Genomic DNA, 24092 nt, shown 5'->3' on the forward strand with positions numbered 1-24092 from the left:
TGCCTGAGAAGAACCTAGTGATTAAGTTTAAACGGCTCAACATGAAGGTCTCACTGTAAGGAATGCTTACTGGGTGTATACCAAGCACCTTGCAACTGACTTAACCAAAGCTTTCCCTGTTCTAGAAACTGAGAGTCAATGTTGGAGCCTGTTTCTAGAAAATGGGTTGGATCTCACTGATGGTAATTTGGATAAAATTTACACATAATAGTCTTTTGCCTTGTCTTAATGTCTACCGTCTTGATTTTCTAATTTTATACGATCCTTAATGAACTGCCTAGAGTTTATTTGAGAGAAAAGCATCAAGAAGAAAACATTTGTAAGTAAAGGCAGAATAGTTTGATTAAAAATATGGACTCCAGTGGTAAAATCCATCTTTATAAGTGAGATGGTTACAACCAGAATTTCCAGGAGCTTTTGAACTCACCCATGTTTGCTGACATCCCTGTCCTAAGTGTGTCTCCACAGCTCACAGTTATATTCTGTATGTCTTATTCTCTGCTCAGCTCTTTCCTAGTTTTGAAATTAGGTTGATCCGGCAGACCACAAAGCTGCACAGAACAGTAGGGATTGACCCATTCAGGAGAATCACTAACATGACCATGATTCTAAGAATGTTCAAGCCCCTGCACTTGTTTCCAGTGTGTGTGTTCGATGCCGATGTGTGACTATTCAGTCACATAGTGTTGGGGCTATGAGTGATGGAGGAAATAGCGATGTCATCAATAAAGGGCTCACTACAGAATTCTGTGCCAGAACAGCACAGAAACACATATCAATACCCTCTTCTGACAGGAAATCAATGGCCCCTGACCATCTTCCAACTATGCAGGTTAAGAAATCCAGAGCCCTAGCCACTCCCCTCATGCACTAACTCTAATCTCTTGAGAATACTGCACAGGTCTCAGCACACACAATTGTCCAACAATATTTATGTTTTAAAAATGTGCATTCTTGAACACTCCACTGTTCCACCTTAGCTTCTCACAGAGCCATCGCTACTCTGCATCATAGGTTTATAACCTTCCTGCTTATTTTAAAACAGTTGTTCTAAGGGAACAATTCTCCTGTAAACCATCACACACTTTCAAATGTAGGATTATATCAATTATCATGTTTTCTCTCCCAGCCTTTACTTCAAGGATGCTCACAGCTAAACTAACATTTTTTTGGTATGAAACAGGTTTTTGTCTACCTTTATGTTTAGCTTGAATTTCTGATTATTCATGTTTTTAATGTGAACTAATATTTCCTCTAAAATAGGCTTTTCAAACAGATGGGTAAATATATTTGTCCATCGAGTTTTCAATTGACTTGAATTTTCCATAGCTTAATTTAAAGGTAAGTCAGGTTCCAAATTATGTCAGTTGTTTTCAAGTCCTAACTGTGGAAGACATTTATCACATCTGAGTAGGGAAGACTAGTGACAAACTATCTTAACACAGCACAGCCCCCAAGTGCCCACTGAATGCAGACCCATCTGAACAAATAGAGTTGAAAAATTTCCTGTTTGCCTTTAATGATTCCACGGGTTTCCTCTTTGGATTTTTCTCTGTATTTCTCAACTTTGTTGTTTTTAGTCTCATCCCCATTATCCTCTAGTCCTTCCTTTGGGAGTGTTTTTGGAAAAAAGAAAAACGGGATGCTGGTCAGGATATTCACTCCTGCGCAGATCAAAACGCCTATCCACCAAGCCCCAACCCAGCGTGTATCAGTGGGAGTGATGGTCAGGTCATCTGTAAAGAAACACAGATATTGTGTTAGCTTGCACCATTCTTTCCTGTGTAAACTGTAGAAAATTATTAGGATTCATAAATTCATATAAGCATAAAATTTGTATATTATTTGTTAACTATTCACCCATTTGTTATTGTTCTTATTGGGGCCTTGAACTGGTCATATTTTGCCTCTGCTTTTTAAATAGTGGCAGCTACCATCCCACTGGGCTAATTCAGACATTTAGAAAAAGTGTCTGAGGTTGATAAATTGAGTGAAGTTAAACTTAAAGAAGAAGGCTCTGGAGTGCTACATGGCATAATAGTTAAAACTACATTTTAAAAGACAGAAATAAGATTTGAGACATATTTAAGTAAATAGCTTTAACCTGATGTATTCCTGTCTGAAAATATCACAGTAGGTGAGGAAGGATGCTGGAGAGACAGTTCAGTGGCCAAGAGTTGCTCTTGCCAAGCTTCTGACTTCTCTTCCCAGCACCCACATAGAAAACTCACAACTTCCTGTAACTCTGATTTAGGAGCTGTTACATCCTCTTTTGATCTCAGCAGCTACCACACACACTGTGCACACACACACAGTGCACACACACACACACACACACACACACATACACACAAAGATAATAAAATAAAATATATGGCATGCAATTATTTTTTGTTTTGTGTATTTATTAAGAAAATTATTTTAATTAAGCAGTATTTGATGATACATTTTTAGGTAAATAAATATTTCTGTCTGTCTTGTAAAACCTTTGCAAATCTGTACTTACCAAATAACAGAAAGATCTGTTTCATAATCCCCTGTGACTACCTCATTTAGAAAAGCCTATGTGAGTAATTTTTTGAAGCCAAACATGTGGCTGAAAAGTGGCTGAAGAATTGTGGATTTTCAAACTTAAGGTGGCATTTTATCCTTACCTCTTTTCACCTAAGGTCTACTGTCTTTAATGTGACAATTTGCCTAACTGAGGACTTAAAGAGGCAATGGTATAACATTCCTGAGCATTCTCCTACACTCTAGGCATTGGACTATATAAATGAAATACACTGTGTTACCTGTATTCACAGACCCAATGTCTACATAAATCCTTGCACAGAAGGATCCCAACAAAAGGCCAACCAAAGGGCCAATGACCATTCCTGTTTGTAAAATCCCTGGAAGTAAATAAAGACAGGAAGTTACATAACCACACAAAGAATTTTCTTGGAAAAAAAAAGCCTTGAGGTTGAATTAATTTTAATTTTAGATTTATTTTTCTTCCTTTTCAGAGCTGGGTATTAAATGCAATAGGCTAGGCAAGAGCTCTAACACTGAGCTACACATTACACTACCATGTTTATTTTTACACATTCAACGTATAAAAAATTAAGTTTGTTATCTATGTTACATGTACATATATGTTACATATACATATATGTTTCCTGTACATGTGTTGGTTTCTATAAATATTGAAAAAGAATCTCCAATTGCTTCAATATTGAGTGCCCCCAGACAAACATGTGTTATAGATTTGTTTCCCTAGGGGGCACCTCCTGGAGTCTGATGGAACTCTTCCAATGCAGGTCATCTAGAGAAGAATCATGGCTCCTTCCTTATTATATTTGCTTCCAATTATATATGGATTGGTTTTACTCCATCCATCCTTCCCCCATAATGAGCTGCCTTATGAGTGCAAACCACATAGTCTAGTAACATAGACTGAAATCCCAAAGCTGTCAGCCAAAAGAATCTTTTCTACTTATAAATCATTATCTCAGGTGTACATTGAAGTGATAGTTGACTGACACAGAAGCTTCATTACTTAACTGCATCCTCCAAATTCTCTTTTATGCTGAGTTAAAGGCAAAGGATATGCTATCACAGGCAGTCCCATCAAAGCTAAGATGTGAGCAAGGTCCTTTGATGCGTCCATAGCCATGTTTATGTTTTCAGAGTGTCTCTGTGATGCTTAAGTAGCTTTAATTGTCAACTTTACAATTTCTTTAAAAAGAATTACCTGGAAGTATAGTCATACTAGTGTACTGTCTACATTGAGTTTACCTGTGGACATGTCAGTAGAAGATTGTCTTAATTAAGTTAATTAAAGTGAGAAGACTGAGCCTACTGTGGGTAGCACCATTCCCTAGGCAGGGAGTCCTGAACTGTGTAAGAGTGGAGAAACAGCTGAGCACAACCACGGAAACAAAGACATAGCATGCATACATTCACTCTCTCTGCTCTTGTGCATGTGTCAAGCTGTTTCAGGCTCCTGCTGTGACTTTATTGTGATGGAATTGTAAGCCAAAAGAACCCCTTTCACTCCAAGGTTGCATTTTCTCACAGCAACAGAAAGGACACTAGCACAGTTTCTAAATGCATCTATATTGTAATGAATTTCTTTCTTTTTTTAAATAATTTTTATTTTTTATATTAATCACAGGTTATTTACTTTGTATTCCAGCTGTAGCTCCCTCCCTCTTCCTCCCAATCCCACCCTCCCTCCCTCATCTTCTCCCTGCCCCTTTCCAAGTCCACTGCTAGTGGAGGTCCTCCTCCCCTTTCATCTGACCCTAGCTTTTCAGGTATCTTCAGGACTGGCTACAATGTCCTCCTCTGTGGTACACCAAGGCTGCCCCTCCCTCTGGAGGTAAAGGGGGAGGTCAAATAGCCAGCCATTGAGTTCATGTCACAAATAGTCCCTATTCCTCTTACTAGGGAAACCCACTTGGATGCTGAGCTACCACAGGGTACATGTGAGCAGGGGTTCTAGGCTATATCCATACATGGTCCTTGGTTGGAGAACAGTCTCATAGAAGACCCTTGTGCCCTGATATATTTGGTCCTTGTGGAGCTCCTGTCTTCTCCAGGTCATACTAACTTCCCCTTCTTTCATATGATTGCCTGCACTCTGCCAAAGGTTTGGTTATGAGTCTCAGTATCTGCTTTGATACATTGCTAGGTAGAGTCTTTCAGAAGCCCTCTGTGGTAGGCTCCTGTTCTGTTACTTGTTTTCTCCTACTTCCAATGTCCATCCATTTAAGTGAGGATTGATCATTTTACCCCGGGTCCTCTTTCTTGCTTAACTTCTTTAGGTGTACAGATTTTAGTATGATTATCCTATATTATAGGTCTAGTACCCACTTATTAGTGAGTATATACTGTGTGTGTCTTTCTGCTCCTGGGATACCTCACTCAGGATGATCTTTTCTACATCCCACCATTTGCCTGAAAATTTCATGATTTCCTTGTTTTTAATTGCTGAGTAGTATTCCATTGTGTAAAAATACCACAATTTCTGTATCCATTCCTCAGTTGATGAACATGTGGGTTGTTTCCAGGTTCTGGCTATAAGAATAAAGCTGCTACATGTGGCTGAGCAAATGTCCTTGCTGTTTACTTGAGCATCTTTTGGATATACAAAGCCTAGGAGTGGTATAGCTGGATCTTGAGGAAGAACTATTCCTAATTGCCTGAGAAAGCGCCAGATTGATTTCCAAAATGTACAAGTTTACATTCCCACCAGCAGTGGAGGGGGGTTCCCAATTCTCCATAATCTCTCCAGCATGTGTTGTTTTTGATCTTAGCCATTCTAATGGGAAATCTCAGGGTCATTTTGATTTGCATCTCTCTGATGGCTAAGGATGTTGAGCATCTCTTTAGGTGTTTCTATACCATTCTATATTCCTCTACAGATAATTCTCTGTTTAGCTCTGAACCCCATTTTTTTAAATTGGATTGCTTGATTTATTGCTTTCTAACTTCTTTAGTTCTTTTTTTTTTTTTTTAGTTCTTTATCTATACTGGATATTAGCCCTGTGTCATATATAGGGTTGGTGAAGATCCTTTTCCAGGCTGCAGGCTGTCGTTTTGTTATAACGACTGTGTTCTTTGCTTTACAGAAGTTTTTCAGTTTCATGAGGTCCATTTATCGATTGTTGTTGATGAGCCTGTGCTGTTGGTGTTCTGTTTAGGAAGTTGTCTCCTGTGCCAATGAGTTCAAGGCTCTTCCCCACTTTTTCTTCTAACTGATTTAGTATGTCTGGTTTTATGTTGAGGTCTTTGATCCACTTGAACTTTAGTTTTGTACAGGGTGATAAGTATGGATCTGTTTTCATTTTTCTGCATGTAGACATCCAGTTAGACCAGCACCATTTATTGAAGATACTGTCTTTTTCCTTTGAATTGTTTTGGCTTCTTTGTCTAAAATCAAGTATTCATAGGTGTGTAGGTTTATTTCTGGGTCTTCTATTCGGTTCCATTGATCCACCATTCTGTTTCTATGCCAATACCATGCAGTTTTTGTTACTATTGCTCTGTAATACAGCTTGAGATCAGGGATGGAGATACCTCCAGGTGCTCTGTTGTTGTACAGGATTGTTTTGGAAATTCTGGGTGTTTTGTTTCTCCATATGAAGTTGATAATTTTTCTTTCAAGGTCTGTAAAGAATTGTGTTGGTATTTTGAGGGGAATTGCATTGAATCTGTAGATTGCTTTAGGCAGAATGGCCATTTTCACTATGTTAATCCTACTGATCCATGAGCACGGGAGATCTTTCCATCTTCTGATATCTTCTTCAATTTCTTTCTTCAGAGACTTGAAGTTTTTCTTTCAAACAGTTCTTTCACCTGCTTGTTTAGAGTCACCCCAAGGTGCTTTATGTTATTAGTGGCTATTGTGAAGGGTGTTGTTTCCCTGATTTCTTTCTCAGTCCTTTTGTCTTGGGTATACAGGAGAGCTACTGATTTTTTTGAGTTAATTTTGTATAATGAATTTCTTATAATGCATCTTCAGCAAAGCTCCACTCTTGAAACTTCCTTCCATGGAAAGAATGAGTCCTCATAACAACACTTCTTCTTCTCTATCGCTCTTTAAATGTTATTTTGGTGTTCTTTCTCATCTTGATTAATTTCCTTTTTCTCTCAAGAGCAGCTAGAGTGCTCAGTGAGGCCTGTGCTCAAGGCTCCCTCGAGGATCCCTATCTCACAGTGGAGTGGAAAAGAGTTTTTCACAGAGTGTTACCATTAGCTCTTTTCAATAAGATTGCTGGTACCAGACAGCAGAGGAAACTTGGGTGTTCCTGTTACAGCCCTTCAGTTAAACTGCTGTGCTGACAGCAGAGGATGTGGGACCATGCCTTGTCAGTTCATAGTGGGAACACAGGTCTGGCTGCTGCTTTGTTGGCCGTCAGTGGCTTGTCTCCTCTTCAGGTGACCAAGACAGCTATCTATGGCTGTTTGGCCATCAGCCAAGCCCCAATTGTTCAGTGGTAAATTCTTCAGGGAGGAGGAGAGCCCATCCTGCCTCAGAATAAATAATGAGTCTCAGGTGGTCATGGTGGAGGAACAGAGTGATAGTGTTTATTTCATGAATCAGGAACATTATAAACCTTGGGCAGTGGAAGGGGTCTTGGGAGGTGAATGCATTTGATCTACTGGGGCTAGGGATGCCAAGGAGACTTCATTTATATGCAATCACACAGCCCTATCATAAGAGGGAGAACACAGCATTTATTTATCCTATGAAGAAAATCCAGGCACAACCAAAGGTCATTGGTTGAAGGCCAAGACACCAAGACATCTTATTAGCATAGGAATCCCCAAGTGCAAACTAAACAGGTTTCTTAACAGGAAAGAGTTGGGCCTGTAGTTTTTCCTGAGGGCTATGTGACTCTCTTTAGAAGATCTGGGATTTCCCATGTCAGGTAGAGAGGAAGGAACCCAACTGAAGAAGGAAATCTGTCATTTTGGCACTGAGCTCAGGGGCTAACTGGTAATGCCAGACTTCAACCTTACCAGAAAGGTCCAACAGAGAAGTTATGATTAAACCAGTGTTTGATAAAGCCTACTTTGTAAAAATGTTTCGTGAACATGACAAGACAAAACACTATAGGTCCAGGCAGATGACTCCGCAGGTAAAGGCATTTGTCCACCAAACATGGTCCAAAGACTCCATTTCAATCCCCACGCCAACTCGCAAAAGCCGTTTTCTGACCACTACCCTGGCATGCAAGTACACACACACACACATACATAAAAATGAGAGAGTAAAAAAAGAGTAAAACTATATTTTAAAACACTGCAGACACGAAATGGACAGTTATGAAGTTGTAATAACTAATAGATGAAAGAATGAGAAACTGAAAGCAGGAAAAATAGAAAAAAAAATAACTGAATGTAAGGAATGTTTCTAGGAAATATTGGGAAATCTCTTAATGACAGAGTTAGTATGGCGTCAGAGGAGTAGAGGGTCAGCAGATCAGAGGGCTCTCCAACAGTGAGAAGTAGCTTGTCTGGGGCTACTATTATATTCCTTCTTTGAACAATCTAATGATCTCTCATGTGTAGCATTCTGCTCACCCTCCAGAAACTCCAAAGCATCCAAATAAATAATCAACTTCTACCCTCCCAGAACTTACTGATTTTGAAACTTACCAATATATAAAGGAGAGTTTTCAGATTTGGCAAAATCTTCTATGTAGGAAACACCTAAGGGCATGATGGGAGTTTCACCAATTCCACGTATCATATTTCCTATCATTACATATATCCACATTAATGATTTAATTTCTTTCACACATTCTGCATTAAAACAAGAGAAAACTGCATGAGTATTTGAAAGTCAAGTGTTACTGACAGTTAATTCAAAGTTTTCTGTAAGTCTTTCTCAGGTCACAACCTCTTGATGGCCTTCCAGTGACTTACATTACCATGCTGGCTGTGTATCAGTGAGTCACCCCTACTGTGTTTTTGAAAGAATACTCACAAATGGAGTATAAGTGCTATATTGGGGTCCATTTCCACTTGTGTGGGAGAGATGACTCTAAAGATAGATACCTTTTCCCTATTCAGTGTTAGCGACGGCACACTGGTTGTAAGAACTTACACCATAGAAAAAGACAAACAGTAAAAAGTAGGACTTTCCCTCACCCCCAGGGACTCATTTTTTCAGCAACCAGGAGACTCAGTTAATATGTGCCCTGCCTCATTCCTTGACAACTTTAAGGAAGGAAACACAAACACACATGTATATGTGTCTCTGACAATTCATGCTGTACTTATACAACACAGACAGAAGTTTGATGGCTGTTTGCATTCTTTATAGCCTCAATCATAGAAACTAATGACTTTAACTAAATAGCAAACATATTTTTTCTGTAAATTTAATCACGTACTATCAATTAAATACTCCAGTGGTATTTGGAGAAGCAGGTGATCAGTGGGATAAGAAAAGCTAGGCCAAAGGGAATTGAAAGGCAAAAGGAGAAATCTGTGAAGGTTTGCATGTACCTCCCAAGTTTACCCTAACCTAAATGAACTGCCACTCCCTAGGGAAGCTGTGACTTGTTTTCAGGGAAGTGAAAGACAGTGTGTCCTCTCCTTTGGACTGGTCAGGGGATGTACAAAAATGTCCTAAACATAACAGGGCCATTAGGTCTAACACTTATTCATTGCTAGTTCAGTAAATCAAATTTCCATCTCTAATTGTTCAGACTTTGTGTTTTTGATAAACATGATGATTTCTGTCGAGAGATCACAGGTAGACTCTCAACCCTCTTCTAAGGCAAAACTGAAAGTACCAGACACTGAAAGAATCAAGTGCTTTTCTGGGACTCTGCATGTGGAAATATCTTATTTTATGTCCTGAGGTGGAAGGAGCTCAGGGGGAGGCTTTTGGAAAGTCAGTTAAGGAGAGCATAGCATTAGCCTGGAGGTCACTGTCCTATCGGGAGAAGAGAAAACCAGCAGGGAGGTCACTGTCTCACACTGCTCTGCTTATGAGGTTTCTGTGGCTCAGACATGGCTGCTCTTTGACTCTCAATTTATTTAATCTCCACGGATTAAAGAGCAGTGACATTCCAACCTTTGAAGAACATTGCAATTTCTGTTTCATGAATCCAGCATAAAATGGAGATGTTATAGCCTGAGTTGATTGTGCTGTGTTCAGGAAATGTGTTGGGTCATTTAACATACATGATTTTAAAACATATATGTAAAACATATGTACTTTTATAAGTATACATGTATCACATACGTGTAGGTGCTGAAAATGGCCAGAAGAGGGCACCCAACTCCCCAGGACTGGACTTTGAGCAACCTGATGTCACTGCTGGAACCAAACCAGGCCCTCAGTATGAATTGTGTGGTGGTTTGAATGAAAAGGCACCCTAGAGCACCTAGTATTAAATACTAAGTCTTCACTTGGTGGTGCTACTTCAGGAGGTGTAGGAAGAATGTCACTGGAGACAGGCTTCAAGAGTTTAAAGCCTAACCCGCTTCCAGTTCTCTCTCTCTCTGTCTCTCTCTGTCTCTCTCCCTCTTTCTCTCTCCCTGCTTTATGGTTATAATTGAGATGTGAGCTACTAGATCCCTGCATTTACTGCCATACCTCCCTGCCATGATTGATTTTCATCCTTCTAGGTCAGTGGTCCTTAATCTGTGGGTCACAACATGTATTTGGGTTCAAGGAACTGTATTAAAGGGAAAAAAAAAAAGTCTTCCTTGTATAAATTCCCTTGGCCATGGTGTTCTATCAAAGTAAAAGAAAAGTAAGTAGTACATGCATATAGTATTGAGATGTACTGGAAGGTAGCAGGTGGGCCTAACTGGAGGAAGTTGGTCATAGCGCTGGATGTCCACAGAGGCTATATCTCACCACTTTCTGTATCTTGTTTTCTATTCTTCCTGCCCACCAAGTGAAGAACAGCTTCAGCCAACACTCTTGACACCATGATTTTATGCCCATAAACATGGGGCCAAGTGACCAGAGGATGAACCCTCTAAGACAGTGAGTGGAAACAAACCTTTTCTTCCTTGAGATATTCTCTGGAATTTTGAACATAGTGATGTGAAAGTAAGTAATACAGCATATGAAGGGGCAAGAGAGCCAGTCCCACAGTGCCTGGGCTCATGGCAAGTAAGGTAAGCACCACTATGGGGTTGAAATGCAAAGTAATGTCTTTGCTAAAGATGAGAAAGGAGACTAAAAGGCAAATTCCTGGGTAATGAAGGAATTCTAAATGGTGATAGAGGCTATTGTTTTGCCATGGTGTATCAGGTGCACAGCACATATCCAGAGAAGTATCTTTCTAGCTGTATTTCACATTTGTATAATCACTGTGATGGCTTTTGTCAATTTGACACAAATATAGACATACCTGAGAAAAAAGAAATCTCAACTAAGGAATTGCCTCCAACATATTGGCCTGTGGGCATGTCTATGAGGCATTTTCTTCTTGGCTAATTGATGTGAGATGGCACAGACAACTGTGGGTGATAACACCCTGGGCAGGTAGGCCTAGGCTATATGATATAGGTAGCTGAGCAAGCCAGTATGCAGCATTCCTCAGTGGTCTCTGCTTTGGTCTATATCTGAAGGTCCCTGCCTTGGTTTCCCTCATGGTGGACTATAACTGGTAAGCAAGATAAACTCTTTCCTTCCTGAGCTGATTTTAGTCAGTATTTTATTACAGCCATAGAAGACCAAACTAGACCCAATCACATAGTGTGTCTGAATCCAGACTTCTAAGCTTTTTCTTTTCTCTTTTGCCTGTGAGATGAATTCTACAATGGTGCTAAGGTGGTTGCGGGCCACGTAGAAAAAGCTATGGCAAGCAAGTGAGCTTCCTGGAGGCAGCCCACTATTTTTGCACGGCTTCGATGGTTTTTCCCTGCTAAGGCATGGACTCCAGGGATTTTGTCTCAGGATTGCTTCTTGCTGCGATCTGCCTTTCCATGCTTGCCATTACTGGGTCCCTCATCTATCTCTCATGGTGTGAAGAGATGCCACACCCACTCCAGCGTCTGGTGTAGCATGTCAATAGACAGCGCTACTCAGACTAAGAGACGTGTCCTTCGGGATTATGCCCTCTGGGGGTCCCTGGCAGACCCCCCCGCCTGGCAAAGAGACGCGTTCTGAGATTTCTACGCTTTTTCAGTTGCGGTTGTGGGGCTGGATTAATGAGTTTTTTGATCTTTCTCTGTGACTCCTGAAACAGCACAACTAACTCTATAAAGAAATTTATCATTAGTAAATTATTCAACGCTTTAATAAAAATAAAATGTAAAAAGAATAAGCTTAAGAAAACTAATAAATCAGATTCAGTATCAATAGGCATTATAAGAATAGGCTCTTTCTTAGGAAAAAATAGCATGAGAAGTACAGCTGGCTAGAGCTTGCCCCCTTATTGTCTTGTTCCTAGGGAAGATCATAAATCTTTAGCAGGACATATGGGAGGATGGTTGATAAAGGTGTGTTTAGACTTTGGCAGGCATCTGACTTAGCTCCTGACTTTCCTCTTCACTGGTTAGCAATAATGAAACTACATTTGAGGTTTCTTTTTCTTTGTTTGCTTTGATAAAAAGTTTTTAGGTCAAGATTTCTTGTGGGCACTGCTTTATGTTTGACTACATTTTTGAGTTAAAATGTAAACTTTGTATTCTTGGTAAAAGTCTGAATGTTCTGGGAAGTATGCCAACTTTAACGTGCCTTTTGTGAAATCATTATAAAAATACTAGCTTGATTTCAGTAAAGTGCAGCAGATTCCAAAGCCTCACTGGTCTCTGTCTGTCAATTCACCGAATCTGTGTCTTCTTGTCCAAAGCCTTGTTCTCCCATGGATGCCGGGAGCCCGACTGGGCCAGTCCGTGGCAGAGACCCTCACTGCTTACTGTTTTCTGGGTATTTAGCCACTCTGTTAGGCAAATTTCCTACAGATTAATATGAACATGTACTGTCATTAAATAATGCTATTTAGATGAACTGATTTTATAATCCCTGATAGTGATTTTGTAGCACTCCTGATTTAAATCAAGGAATTTTAAACCCTCCTGAAGAATAACAAATACTGCTAGAGTTCCATGAACCTTTATATGCCACATGCACGTAAATTCCACTAGGAAGAAGAACAGGTTTGAGGCCAATTTATGATCTAGGAAAACATTTACTTTAGGTCCAGAGATGAAGTTAGAGGCCTTGGTATGCACCTTGATAAGGAAAGCCGTGAACTAGTTATGGATGGTTCTATTATAAACAAAAAATTGGTAATTAGCTATATAATACTTAAAAAATAAGACATAAGATAGGTGACCTGTTTCTTGGTAAAAATAAATCCTTTTTAACCTGTTGCATAGAAAACTGTTGCTTTGAACTTATAATGAGCTTATGGAATAAAAGATAAATAAGAATATTACTTTGAACTTACAATGAACTCATGAAGCTAAGAAATAGCTAAAGAATGTTTAGTCAGGTACAGTCTTGTAAACATGAAAACATATGAACAATTATCTTGTTATAAATGTTTAAACCATGCTAACCTTAAGTCTTGTTAACCCATGACATGAAGAAGGATTGCTTTGAAGTTACACTAACTTGTGGCAAGAAGAGATAAGAAATGTTTGGTTAGGCAGGAGTAATCAATAATCCTGACATGTAATGACTTTATCTGTTTCTGTGACAATTGCTTTTATGGCTGTGAGGTAATTTTTCTTCTTAGGTAGAGACCTTTGTCTGAGGAAGAATGCAAGCTCAAGGACAAATAAATAAATAAATAAATAAATAAATAAATAAATAAAGAGTTGGAGCCTGCTTTGCTTCATCCACCAAGTGTGCACCTGTGAATGTGTGTCTCCCCCCACCCCACCCCCTTTTTTTTTTTCTTTCTCTATTGGCAGCCTACACTAGAAGCCATCAGTTTCTGGCTCTGCCCCTTTTCCTTTCTCTTTGAATTTCTCTCCCACCAAACAGCAAAAACAGCTGACAGAGCTACCAACTCTGGCTGTTAAAGGATTAAAGAGTGTTTTCCTGTCTCCAGTGATGAGAAGAGGCAGAAGTTACCAGCTCTGGCTGTGACAGAAAAAGAGTTTAGGACACTTCGCCAGTCACAAACAGGAGCTATTAACTTTTTGGCTTCTTTTGACTGAGCTATATCCAGCCTCTGTCTTAACCCTGTGTGTCAAAGTCAGCCTTTGACACTGGGGTAGATGTCTTTGGTTTATACTTTCAAATACCCGTTTTAGGAAACAAATGAGACTTAATAAATATATTCAAACTCATGAGGGAGAGTATTCTAGGTTCTTAGACAACTCCCTTCCCTGAAGAAGGAAATAAATTTTGTTCATTTGTCTTATAGGTCTACTAGACACAGTGACATATTCAAAGCCTTTCATAAAGGAGTATTCTGTGGCTGAGTCTCTGACCAGAAAGCCATAAGAAGCACTAGTCAACCTGCTGGGTCTTGCGTTGGCTTTAAGGTCTGGGTTCTGTTTTCCAAACACAGGAAGCTGTCTGAGGACAAGTTGCTTGCAGGTAAAATCGTTGTTTCATATTGGTATCTGTGTGGACACAGGAAACATTTTTACTGTGAGGAAATGAGTGCAAGGAGACCATCTGCAGATTAGTGACCCCTGCTTCCCTGAAGACACAGCATCCAGAGCCAGTAAAGACATGTTTCCACAGCGGTCGCTCTCATCGCTGGTGAGGCCAGCGAGATGACTCAGCAGGTCAAGCACTTGCTGCATAAGCCTGATGGCTTGAGTTCAATCCCTGAAACCCACGCGAAGGTGGAAGAAGAGGAAGGACTCCATAAAGTAGCTCTCTGATCTACACACACACGCGCGTGCGCGCACGCAGGGATGCATGAACACACACAGGTACAACTAGAACTAGAAGCTCCAGGTCAGCCTCAGCTATGCAGCAAGTTTGAAGGCAGCCTGGGCTTCATGAGAACCTGCCACAAAACACAAAAACAAACAAACAAAAAACAAAATAAAAAACAAATGAGTAAAAGTCAGTATTCAATATCATCAAAAGAACTTGATAATCACCAAAAATGTGCCTCTTCTTTAGAGCTAGCTCTCAAGTCTCTACATGTAGGTGAAATAGCTTTAGGATTGTTGAATATCAACTCTCTGTGCTTTCTAAATAACTACTTCCTAGGAATACTTTGTGTGAGATAAAGAACAAAAGAAAGAAAAAGAGGAGTGTCAATAAAATAGAATTAAGGAGATAAAAGCTTGAGAGAGACACAAACAGCACAAAACAAAACACTTGTGCTGGGTTCTCTGTGCTGTGGCCTTATTCTCCCTTCCTGAGATTTCAAACAACCATTCTTCCATGTGCTCATTAGCTCCAACATTAAAAAAAAATCCACACACTGTAAGAAAAGGTGACAGAGTCCATCAACTGACAACACAGTGTCATGGGACCAAGAGTGCCAATAAACTGTGGTCGTTAACTAGAGCAAATCACCCAGAATCAGCTTGTGCTAGAAGGAAAATGAGAGAGTGAAAACACAGAGGAAAATGTGTTCAACTAAGTCTCTCATTTGGAGAGTATGGTGGATTTATTTCTAAGACTGTTTTAAATGAGAGACAGTCAGAAGAAAACACAGGCTGCTGAACTCTGCATTGGTAGGGATCAACAATTGCCAGCATTCTGATTCCTACGGCACATGATATCACAGAAATCAGAATAACTTTTCCTTAGAGAAATTGCCCAGACTTTCCAACAGAGGTGGCTATGAAGTGTGGACAAGTGCCCATATCTCTCTACTCATGATCCCATGAGGATAGGTCAGCTTCAAACAATTATCAGATTTGGCAGAAGGTGGGAAAACACCACAATAGCCAAAGATTCCTTGACATTGATTTGAATACAATAGAAAGAAAAAAAATATTTTTTAAATTCCATCTACAACTTTTTAATTTCCTTCAAAACACCCTAGAAGATAAAATAACCTTTATTTGGTTCATTATCCACTTAAAATTCAATTGTTCATTCTAGGTCCATTTATTCCCCCAATTGACAATTAAGTGGCAGTAAAAGGCTTCAAAATTAAAAAGGGAAAACCCATTTCCTCAAAGATAAAGAGATCTAAATATGACCAGTTGATCATTGCTACCTGGCAAGCAACAACCCCAGGTTTGTTCCTGAGCACTTAAAAAAGAAAGAAAGAAAGAAAGAAAGAAAGAAAGAAAGAAAGAACAGAAAAAAAAACAAAAACATGGTGGAAATGACTATAATTTTAGCACCCAGGAGATGTAGGTAAGAGGTTCAAAAGTTTGTAATTATCCTTAACTACAAAATTAGTCTGAGGCAATTCTGAGCTACATAATACAGTTAAAAAAAATAAAAATAAATAAAAAAAAGCTTGATAGATACCAGATGTCTCCATGTGTAAAGATGCTTTTTTGTAAGCCTGACAACATAGATTCCACTCCAGGTCTCACAGGGTAGGCAGAGAGAATAAAGGAAGGCTTTTCAGAGTTATTCCATGACCTCACATGAAAGCACACACACTACCACAATAACCACAAGAAAATATTGAAAAAATTAAAAAAGGAAATGTAAATTATAAACTGAATACAGACAGTTTAAGCTCAATACAATCTTGATATTGAGATGTGGACATGCAAATGGCCACCGAATCAGAAGGTAAGGGAAACAGCCATTACGTTGCCTGGGAACAATAGGCTATGTTGCAGGCCTCCCTTGAAAGCTGCAGGACCAAGGTGGGCACACAAAGAGAAGTTGAAATTGAGGGCTTAATAAGGAATAATTAGATCCTCAGACTCATCTTCCTAAGTAGAAATATTTATAGGTGCAAGAGTACCCAAACAGGTATAATTGAGGACACAGAGTCCAAAAAAATAGAAGATCATCACATTTTCAAAAACTGTGCAAAAAGTGATATTCTCACTCTTTTCTGGCAAGTTTCTACTGCTATAGAGAGTTAGTATACTAATTTTGATTCCGAAGTCTACAAACTTTGAGATAATCTCTTTAAAGTTCTTAAGGATTTTTTTTTTCTCTACACAATTAAGTGTGGAAGAGTAAGCAGGGAAACAGAGGGTAGGATACTCTCCAGTGAATAATTAAGAGCAAGAAAAAGTTAAAGCAAGATAGTTTTGTGGCCTATCCTTGTAGTACCAACACTTGGAAGCCTGAATGAAGCATGTGATCATTGAGAGTTTAAGGGAAGTGTGAGCTACACAGTAAATTTAAGGCAAGGCTGGGATATAAAGCAAGACCCTGTTTCAAAAAAGAAAACTAAAATAGCTCTGGAGGGATGGCTCAGCTGTTAAAGGCACTTGTTGCTCTTGAAGAGGTCCTGGGTTAATTTTCCAACAACCACATTATAGCTGACAACCATCTGTAACTCCATTCCAGGGGATCCAGCTCACTTTCCTGATCTCTCTGTGCACAAGACACACAAATGGTGCACATAAATCCATGCAGATTAAACACCCATACACGTATAATAGTTAAAGAATCTTAAAAGGAAAAAAGAAGAAAGATATAATGCAAAAGAGGAGAGGGGAGGCAGGAGGAAGAGGAAGATGAAGGAAGGAATTAAAACAAATTAATAAGGAAAAGAATGATGGAGAATGACAAGGAAATGGCACTGAGGTGGCCTAGAAGTTGACATTTCAGAAGCAGGAGGAATACAGCAGACAATAGCAAGGACAACAGTGAAGCCTCTGAGCAGTTTCAAGGCATCCTGCCACCAGTGAGGGACTTATTGGATAGAGAGAGAGACAAAGAATATCGATCAAATAGAAAAAAAATGAGCTTAGTATTAAATCTAAACAAAGAATAGCACGTTTCTATGGCAGAAACATCTTGATTGTTGTGATAATGTAATTAGTAAAGTTCTATAGCATCTGATCTTAAAGTATTAAAAACTAACAAGACACTCAGGCAAACAAAAGGAAGAGCTGAAAACTCTCCCCAGAAAGCAGAAAGAGAGTAAGAGATAACTCAACATACTTTACTACTGCAATTTTCTGTGTAAGTTACTTTGGTAAACAGGAAAATAAAAACCAGCCTTGACATTGCTCTCTCTCTTGGTGACAGTTTGATTTTGTCCAACTGTAGACCCCTGTAACCAAAGTATCAATAGTCCTGGTGAGGGACTCAGCACAAGGGTTGGCAGATCCAAAGACTCCATTCATGTATCTCAGCTTCATGAAAGAAGTGTCTCAAGTCCCCAGTTGGGACCTTAAGTAGACCCAAGGCCACAAGATTCACTAATCATACTGTCAGACCAGAGGCCACATCTTCTCATTTCCATATTGGCCTTTTGGACTTTAGGGAAATATTGTTCCTGCCACAGAGGAAATCTGAGCCTCATTTTCTGTACGTGAAAGTAGAACTTAAAACATCAAAGACTGGAATACTCACCGGCCCATGAGGAAATGAGGTAGTGATATTATGAAACACCCTAGGCCCATAACTGCACATCCAACACCAATCATGATAGGTCTGTGCAGTTTTGTTCCGAAATAACTCACGAATATAATCAACAAAAGGTTTCCTGGGAGGGAGGAAGGAGAATGCTTGTTTCAGTAAAGTATTAGCAGCTCTTAGTCAACAACCTCTCCAGCATTTGGACTCAAGGGTTCATGGTCTAACAACCACCTTAACACAGGGGTTAGTGCTTAGGATGTCTTGTGCGTTGTTTTCATATGTAGAGCAACTGTGACACTGCAGGAAGGTTCTTTTCCACACTGGAGAACACTAAAGCTCTCTTCAGGCTTGTCCTGCCCCTGGGATTGGATACAAAGGCAGCTGTCAGCCTTCACGTCACCTCTGACCTCTCCTTTCATGCCTGCTCTATGCAAATTCAAATGGATTCATGTTATTAACTTACTATTTAAGAACGGCTTTATTGCTCAACATGGCCAAGCTGTATGTCTGCTTCTATTGTCTCTTCTTTCCCTATACCAGGTAATACTATTAGCAGAGAGATGGTACAAGACCTAACCCTCCAACTGAACCTTAGATGTACATTGCAGGAGTCAAAAAGTCAAACCAAAAATTAATCTTTGTGGTTTAGGAGGAAGATTGGTTAAAAAAAACTCATTGGGAAACCCTATGCTGACAGAGAAGCCTTTGATAAACATGTTTGAGAGTTGAAAGAATAAGTGAAGGCTGGTGGCATAGGCCTGACATCTACAGCTACTGGAAGGCCAACAGGAAGATTGCAAGATCAAAATTGGCCTGGGCTATAAGGTAAATTCAAAATCAGCCTGGGCAACTTAACACGTTCTTTGCTGTTTTCATATATTAGAAACAATTTCACTGTGAGGAAATTAAACTATGACTAAACTAGAGAAGAGAGGCACCAAGGATGCCAGGTCACTTTGTCTATAGAAGGACTCTTTCTCTCTTTCATACTTTGTACTCTCATATCCCAGTTCACCACACAAAATCAGGAATTCAATTTTCTTAATTCTTCTTTTGAATTGTGTCTGATATAATACAAACACAGAAAGCAATCTTTATTTTCCCTAGTGACAAGGGTGGACAGCTATTAATCTCAGAGAGATAGTAGGGAAATAGAAACCTTTGTTCACTTCTTTAGAACACAAGTTTCTTCAGACTCCTACAGCAGCCTTTTAAAATGCCAAGGAAAAGCCCTTATCTTCTCTTTGGGTTACCAAATGAAAGAATCAGATATCAATGTTCCCAGTATTCTGCCACCTGTCAGAAAACAGAGGCCCTCTTAGGCTACATGGCAATAATTATCTACCAAATTGTGAGGATATTTAATTAAGTTTTTCACACCAAACCAGGCTATTCAGTCAACTTCTAGAAATGTGTAACCCAATCAGATTATACAGTCTAATGCAGAAAATTAGGAGAAAAGTATCAATATATAATAATAAGTAAATATAAAAATAACTTACCTATCTCAAAACTTCCATTGATTATTCCAACTACAAATGTGGGGATATCAAATTGTCTCTCTATTTGTGTGAGCATGGAATTCATATAAACTCCAGATAGTGATTTGGATACATATGCCCATGTTAATGCCATCAAAAATATCTAGGAAAAATAATTTAAAAAATGAGAACTTTATTTTCTGATTAATTTCTAATTACATATTTGCCATCAACTGACAAAACATGAGGCAGAGGATATTAAACAGATATTGACCATGCAAGAAACTTTAAAGTGTAACCTCTCATATGTCACAGTGTCCTAACTCTGGAAAAGGAGTTAGAATAGTTTGTTAATGGTGGTGAGTTTTGTCATTAGGTATGGCTTTGTTCTTTTATCAGGTACATTATTCATATAGAAAAACATGGAGTTGTTGCCCGGAGTAAGACATGTAAGAGACAGCTATTTATGTGTCTTCATCATTATACTATTATCTGCAGGACAAGTGTTGTCTTGTTTAAGGAAAAGAAGGAACAGAACACAGAATTACACCAAGGCATCGTTTCTGCAGAAAGGCTACAACGTTCCCTCTGAAGGGATGCAGGGTCTCTGGATGTCCTGGGACAGTTTGACACTTTGTCCTTTTTTTCAGCATTCTTGGGCACAATAAGTTACATTCTCAGCACTGGAGGCAATGGCCACTGTGTTTTTATTTTCTTCCCGTTACCTGCAAGTATATGCCTGACCCCATCTCCCCACGCTGAGATTACATTTATATATATGTTACCATGCCCAGTTTTTATGTAGGTTTTGAGGACTGAACTCAGGACCCCTGATTCCAAGGCAATTACTCCATTGATTGAGTTAGCTCCCCCTTGAGAAATTTTTCTCTTATAACATATTTTTTTTTATTGATTGGCTCAGCTGCTTGACAAAGATCTAGCAAAGCTGAGCCAAGTGATGCAGTCGCTGTGGTGCAGTCTCTTACTCTTTGGCCATGATCTCTACATGTCACGTGCTTAGTAAGCTTTTATTATTTGTATAACTTGGCGATATTGGATTAATGGAAATTTTCTTATGAATCATTTACCCCCTCTCACAGGAGCACTGTCTCTAAGCTTCCCTGGGAATGTCTTGACCTTGATACACTACACCTTCTGCTTTTAGGGAGATATCCTTATCTGGCCTTACTTGTAAGTCTTCCTTATGCCTTGGAGGTTGTGACTCAAGTAAATATCCCAGGAACCTCCTTATTGGGCTCTGACTTAAAGATACTCTTGGCACATCTGCCCCATCACTTACTAGGAAACAGTATAATCAGAACAAAGCACATATGGGCCTCTGTCATATGGCCAAGGAACAAGAAATACCAAGATTAAACATATAAATAAATTCTACAAATATAAAATATAAACATTATATTATGGCAGGAATTAACAACTGCAGCAACTTTGGCCTGAAGATTTTTCTTGGGCCAAATGACAATTTGACTCTGACTATTAAAAGTTGATATTGCACAGTTTGAGACATGACAACCTGCCCAGGCTGGCATGGAGATTTTCTTTCTGTTTAGTGCCCTTGAAACTGTAAGAGTTACCAGCCTGAGAACAAGCTGTCATGTTTTGGCAAAATATGCCCTTGAAACTGCAATATTGTTAAAAGTTAGGTTGTAGGGTTGATAAGGGAAAACGATTGTAAAATATAATTCTGTTCTGTGATGGTTTATTAACGATGACTAAAATTATGACCAAGTGGAAGTTAAAACACGTTTCCAGTGACAAAGATGATATGATCTATGTTTTGGAACAACATCCATCTATCCCTGCCTACTAATTCCTGTAAATAAAGAACCCAGACTGCCAGTCCCTCAGGATGTAACCCCACCCCATCCCTGTGCCTGACTCATTTCTTCCTTGATGCTCTTGCATCTACCCTTCTTCAGGCCCTGACCTCACCTGGGGATGGAATCCCACAATTGATTAAATTTATTATCTGGTGATTTTATACATGCATGGTATGTTCTGATTATTACTTTTTTTTCTCTTTTCCTTCTCTCTTCCCTGCTAGCACCCTCATTTTTAGGACTCCTTTTCCAAGGTTCATGACTCTGGGGGTCTTTATTTGACATTTTTTGTTTTGTTTTGTTTTCTATATAGCTTAAGCAGGGACATATGTGTAGTTAGTAAATTAGAACTAAGCAGCTGTGCCCGGGGAGGTCACAAGTGTGTGTGTGGCTGAAGGCCATTAATGCCATCGTTTCCCCCATCCTGCGAGGCATTTCTTAATGATTATTATTTCTAAACTGAAGAAGCAGGAGTTTCAGTATGGTACTGTAGACCTTTTGACCACCCTAACATTCTAGGTAGTTCTAAATTCAGAGAAATAGAATTGTTTTCAAAATATTACCTCTAATTATTTTTTTTCTAGTAAACTCATGGTTTTTACATTTTTCCCAAAGCAAATCGTACCAGTATCTACTGGTGTTAAACTCTCAAGTACAGTGACTGTGGGGATTTAGACAGAAATGGCCCCTATATTTTCACACATTTGAATTCTTGGCCATCAGGGAGTGACACTAATAGGAGATGTGGCCTTGTTGGAGGTCATGTGTCTCTAGGGATGAGCTTTGAGGTTTCAGAAGCTCCATCCAGGCCCAGTGTCCCCCAGTTCCTGCTGCCTACTGATTCAGATGTAGAACTCTCAGCTCCTTCTCTATCACCATGTCTGCCTGCGTGACACTATGATACATACTTTGACGATAATAGACTAAACCTCTGAATATGTAAGCCAGCCCCAACTAAATGTTTTCTTTACAAGAGTCGCAGTGATCATGGTGTCTCTTCACAGAAATAGAAACCCTGACTGAGACAGCAAACAAAGACGAACTTTAGAAGTAGCATTCATAGATGCCTGATGACTTTTCTGTACAAATGTTATTAATCTTGGTAACTAATAATCACATTACTCATCATCATCCTAAAATTTGAAGCTGGAGATGCAGCTCACTGGTTAATAGCACTGGCTGCTCTTGCTGAGGACCTCTGCTACATTCCCATCACTCAAATAGTGGTTCAAAACCACCTGTAATGCCAGTTCCAGGAGATCCAGCACTTTCTTCTGATCTCCAAAGACAGAAGACAATGGGCATACCAATATATATGTGGGCAAAACATCAATTTACATAAAATAAAATATAAACTTAGAGAAATCAATACACCTTACAAGTGGAGGAAGAGGTATAGATCAGGGATAAAGGAGTTGCTTGGTGTGTATGAGCACCTGTATATCTAATTCCTCATCCCTCATACTAGTAATATAGGTCATCCTGGAAGGGTGAGCAAATACATACATGCAGAAACAGTGACAGACAAAGGAGAGAGAGAAAGACAGAGAGACACAAAACACACAGAGAGAAGTCTCAAAATGATTTTTTTTGCATGCAGAAAGGGGAGGGAGGGTGGGATCAGGAGGGGAGGAGGGAGGGGCTTATGGGGGGATACAAAATGAATAAAGTGTAATTAATTAAAAAAGGCAGAGGATTAGAGTACTGAGAGAGATGACTTGAAATAGGAGGTGTTTCAGAAGTGAGGTAGTGACTAGTGGGAGAGAAAAACCTAAAAAAAAAAAAAAAGTATGGCTACCATTATCCTTTTCAGATGAAAACCACTGAAGTACAAACAGGTTGTATAAATGTGCAAAATGGCATATCCATGAAGGATCTAGGGAGGTTTAGGAGCCAGGGGTCCTGGGTTCATCAGAAGCATGTGAGAGTTGAAGGATTCTTGGGGTGTTTGAGTTCCAATAATTTGTACATCATTACAAAAGAAAGCACTTTCCAGAGGCTAAGTCTGAAGTCTCCCTTTTACGTTAATAACATTCCATTACATGTGAATAAAGGTTAAATGAGCTTTAGATAGGATGACTTAGGCAGGGCTTAAAGAAGAATATCTGAAGGACTCTGCAGAAACTAATAATTTCCTGGCTTAATATAAGTTCACCTTTAATATAAGCATGCCTTTGGAGCTATAAGAACAGCGGTTGTCTCTAAAATAATGAAAACCAACAAAACAGCCTAAAGAGTAGACAATTTTTTTACAAAAGAATGACTGTTGTATTGCCAAAGCTTGAAGAAAATATTTGCCTGACCAGGTCTTGAAGTCATCTTTGCATATTAATCAACAGAGCACTTCTGTGGGGAGAACTGTTCCCTAGCCGTGATCCCTGAGGTTCTGTCAGGAACCACTGAAGGCTGAGCACTGTACTGACCTCTGACTTCTGACTGAATTCTACCACAACATAAAATACTTCTAAATCTTTTTAAACCCCATCCTCCTGTAAGACCCTCTAAATCGGTGCTTCTCTACTATCCTAACAGTTGTGACTCTTTAACACATATTAAAGAGTCCTCATATTGTGTTGATCCCAGACCTGAAATTATTTTTGTTGCTACTTATAACTTATTTTGCTACTGTTACGAATCATAATGTAAATATCTGTGTTTTCTGATGATCTTAAAATGTGTCAAATCTGTGAAAGAGACATTTGACACCCCCCCCCCAAAGTGTTATAACCCAGAGGTTAAGAACCTCTGCTCTAAATCATTTTGATAATATTTTCCTGGATGAATAATCAAAATTAGACATCTATAATATGAAACCAACTTTTTAAAGGCAAGAAATTGAAAACATATTGGGTAAAATACTTTTTTATT

The 24092-nt window shown here is 39.2% G+C and overlaps 1 protein-coding gene across 5 annotated transcripts in view; it reads right to left on the reverse strand.

The window, feature by feature from the left end:
* LOC110564253 (solute carrier organic anion transporter family member 1A4-like) overlaps positions 1 to 24092 on the reverse strand; it is a 44942-nt gene that overhangs the window by 13994 nt on the left and 6856 nt on the right. For 3 of the 5 annotated variants that reach the window (XM_021661621.2, XM_021661622.2, XM_060384393.1), the window contains 6 exons: positions 19405 to 19546; positions 17897 to 18029; positions 13940 to 14046; positions 8149 to 8295; positions 2793 to 2891; positions 1515 to 1736 (listed from right to left, as the gene is read on the reverse strand). In XM_021661621.2, coding sequence (XP_021517296.1) covers positions 1515 to 1736; positions 2793 to 2891; positions 8149 to 8295; positions 13940 to 14046; positions 17897 to 18029; positions 19405 to 19546 — 850 coding nt within the window. Of the gene's footprint in view, positions 1 to 1514; positions 1737 to 2792; positions 2892 to 8148; positions 8296 to 13939; positions 14047 to 17896; positions 18030 to 18133; positions 18262 to 19404; positions 19547 to 24092 lie in introns of those variants that run through there. The other 2 variants (XM_060384395.1, XM_060384394.1) reach the window with 2 other exon arrangements.

This window comes from Meriones unguiculatus, chromosome 5 (genome assembly GCF_030254825.1).
Source record: "Meriones unguiculatus strain TT.TT164.6M chromosome 5, Bangor_MerUng_6.1, whole genome shotgun sequence".
Lineage (NCBI taxonomy): Eukaryota > Metazoa > Chordata > Mammalia > Rodentia > Muridae > Meriones > Meriones unguiculatus.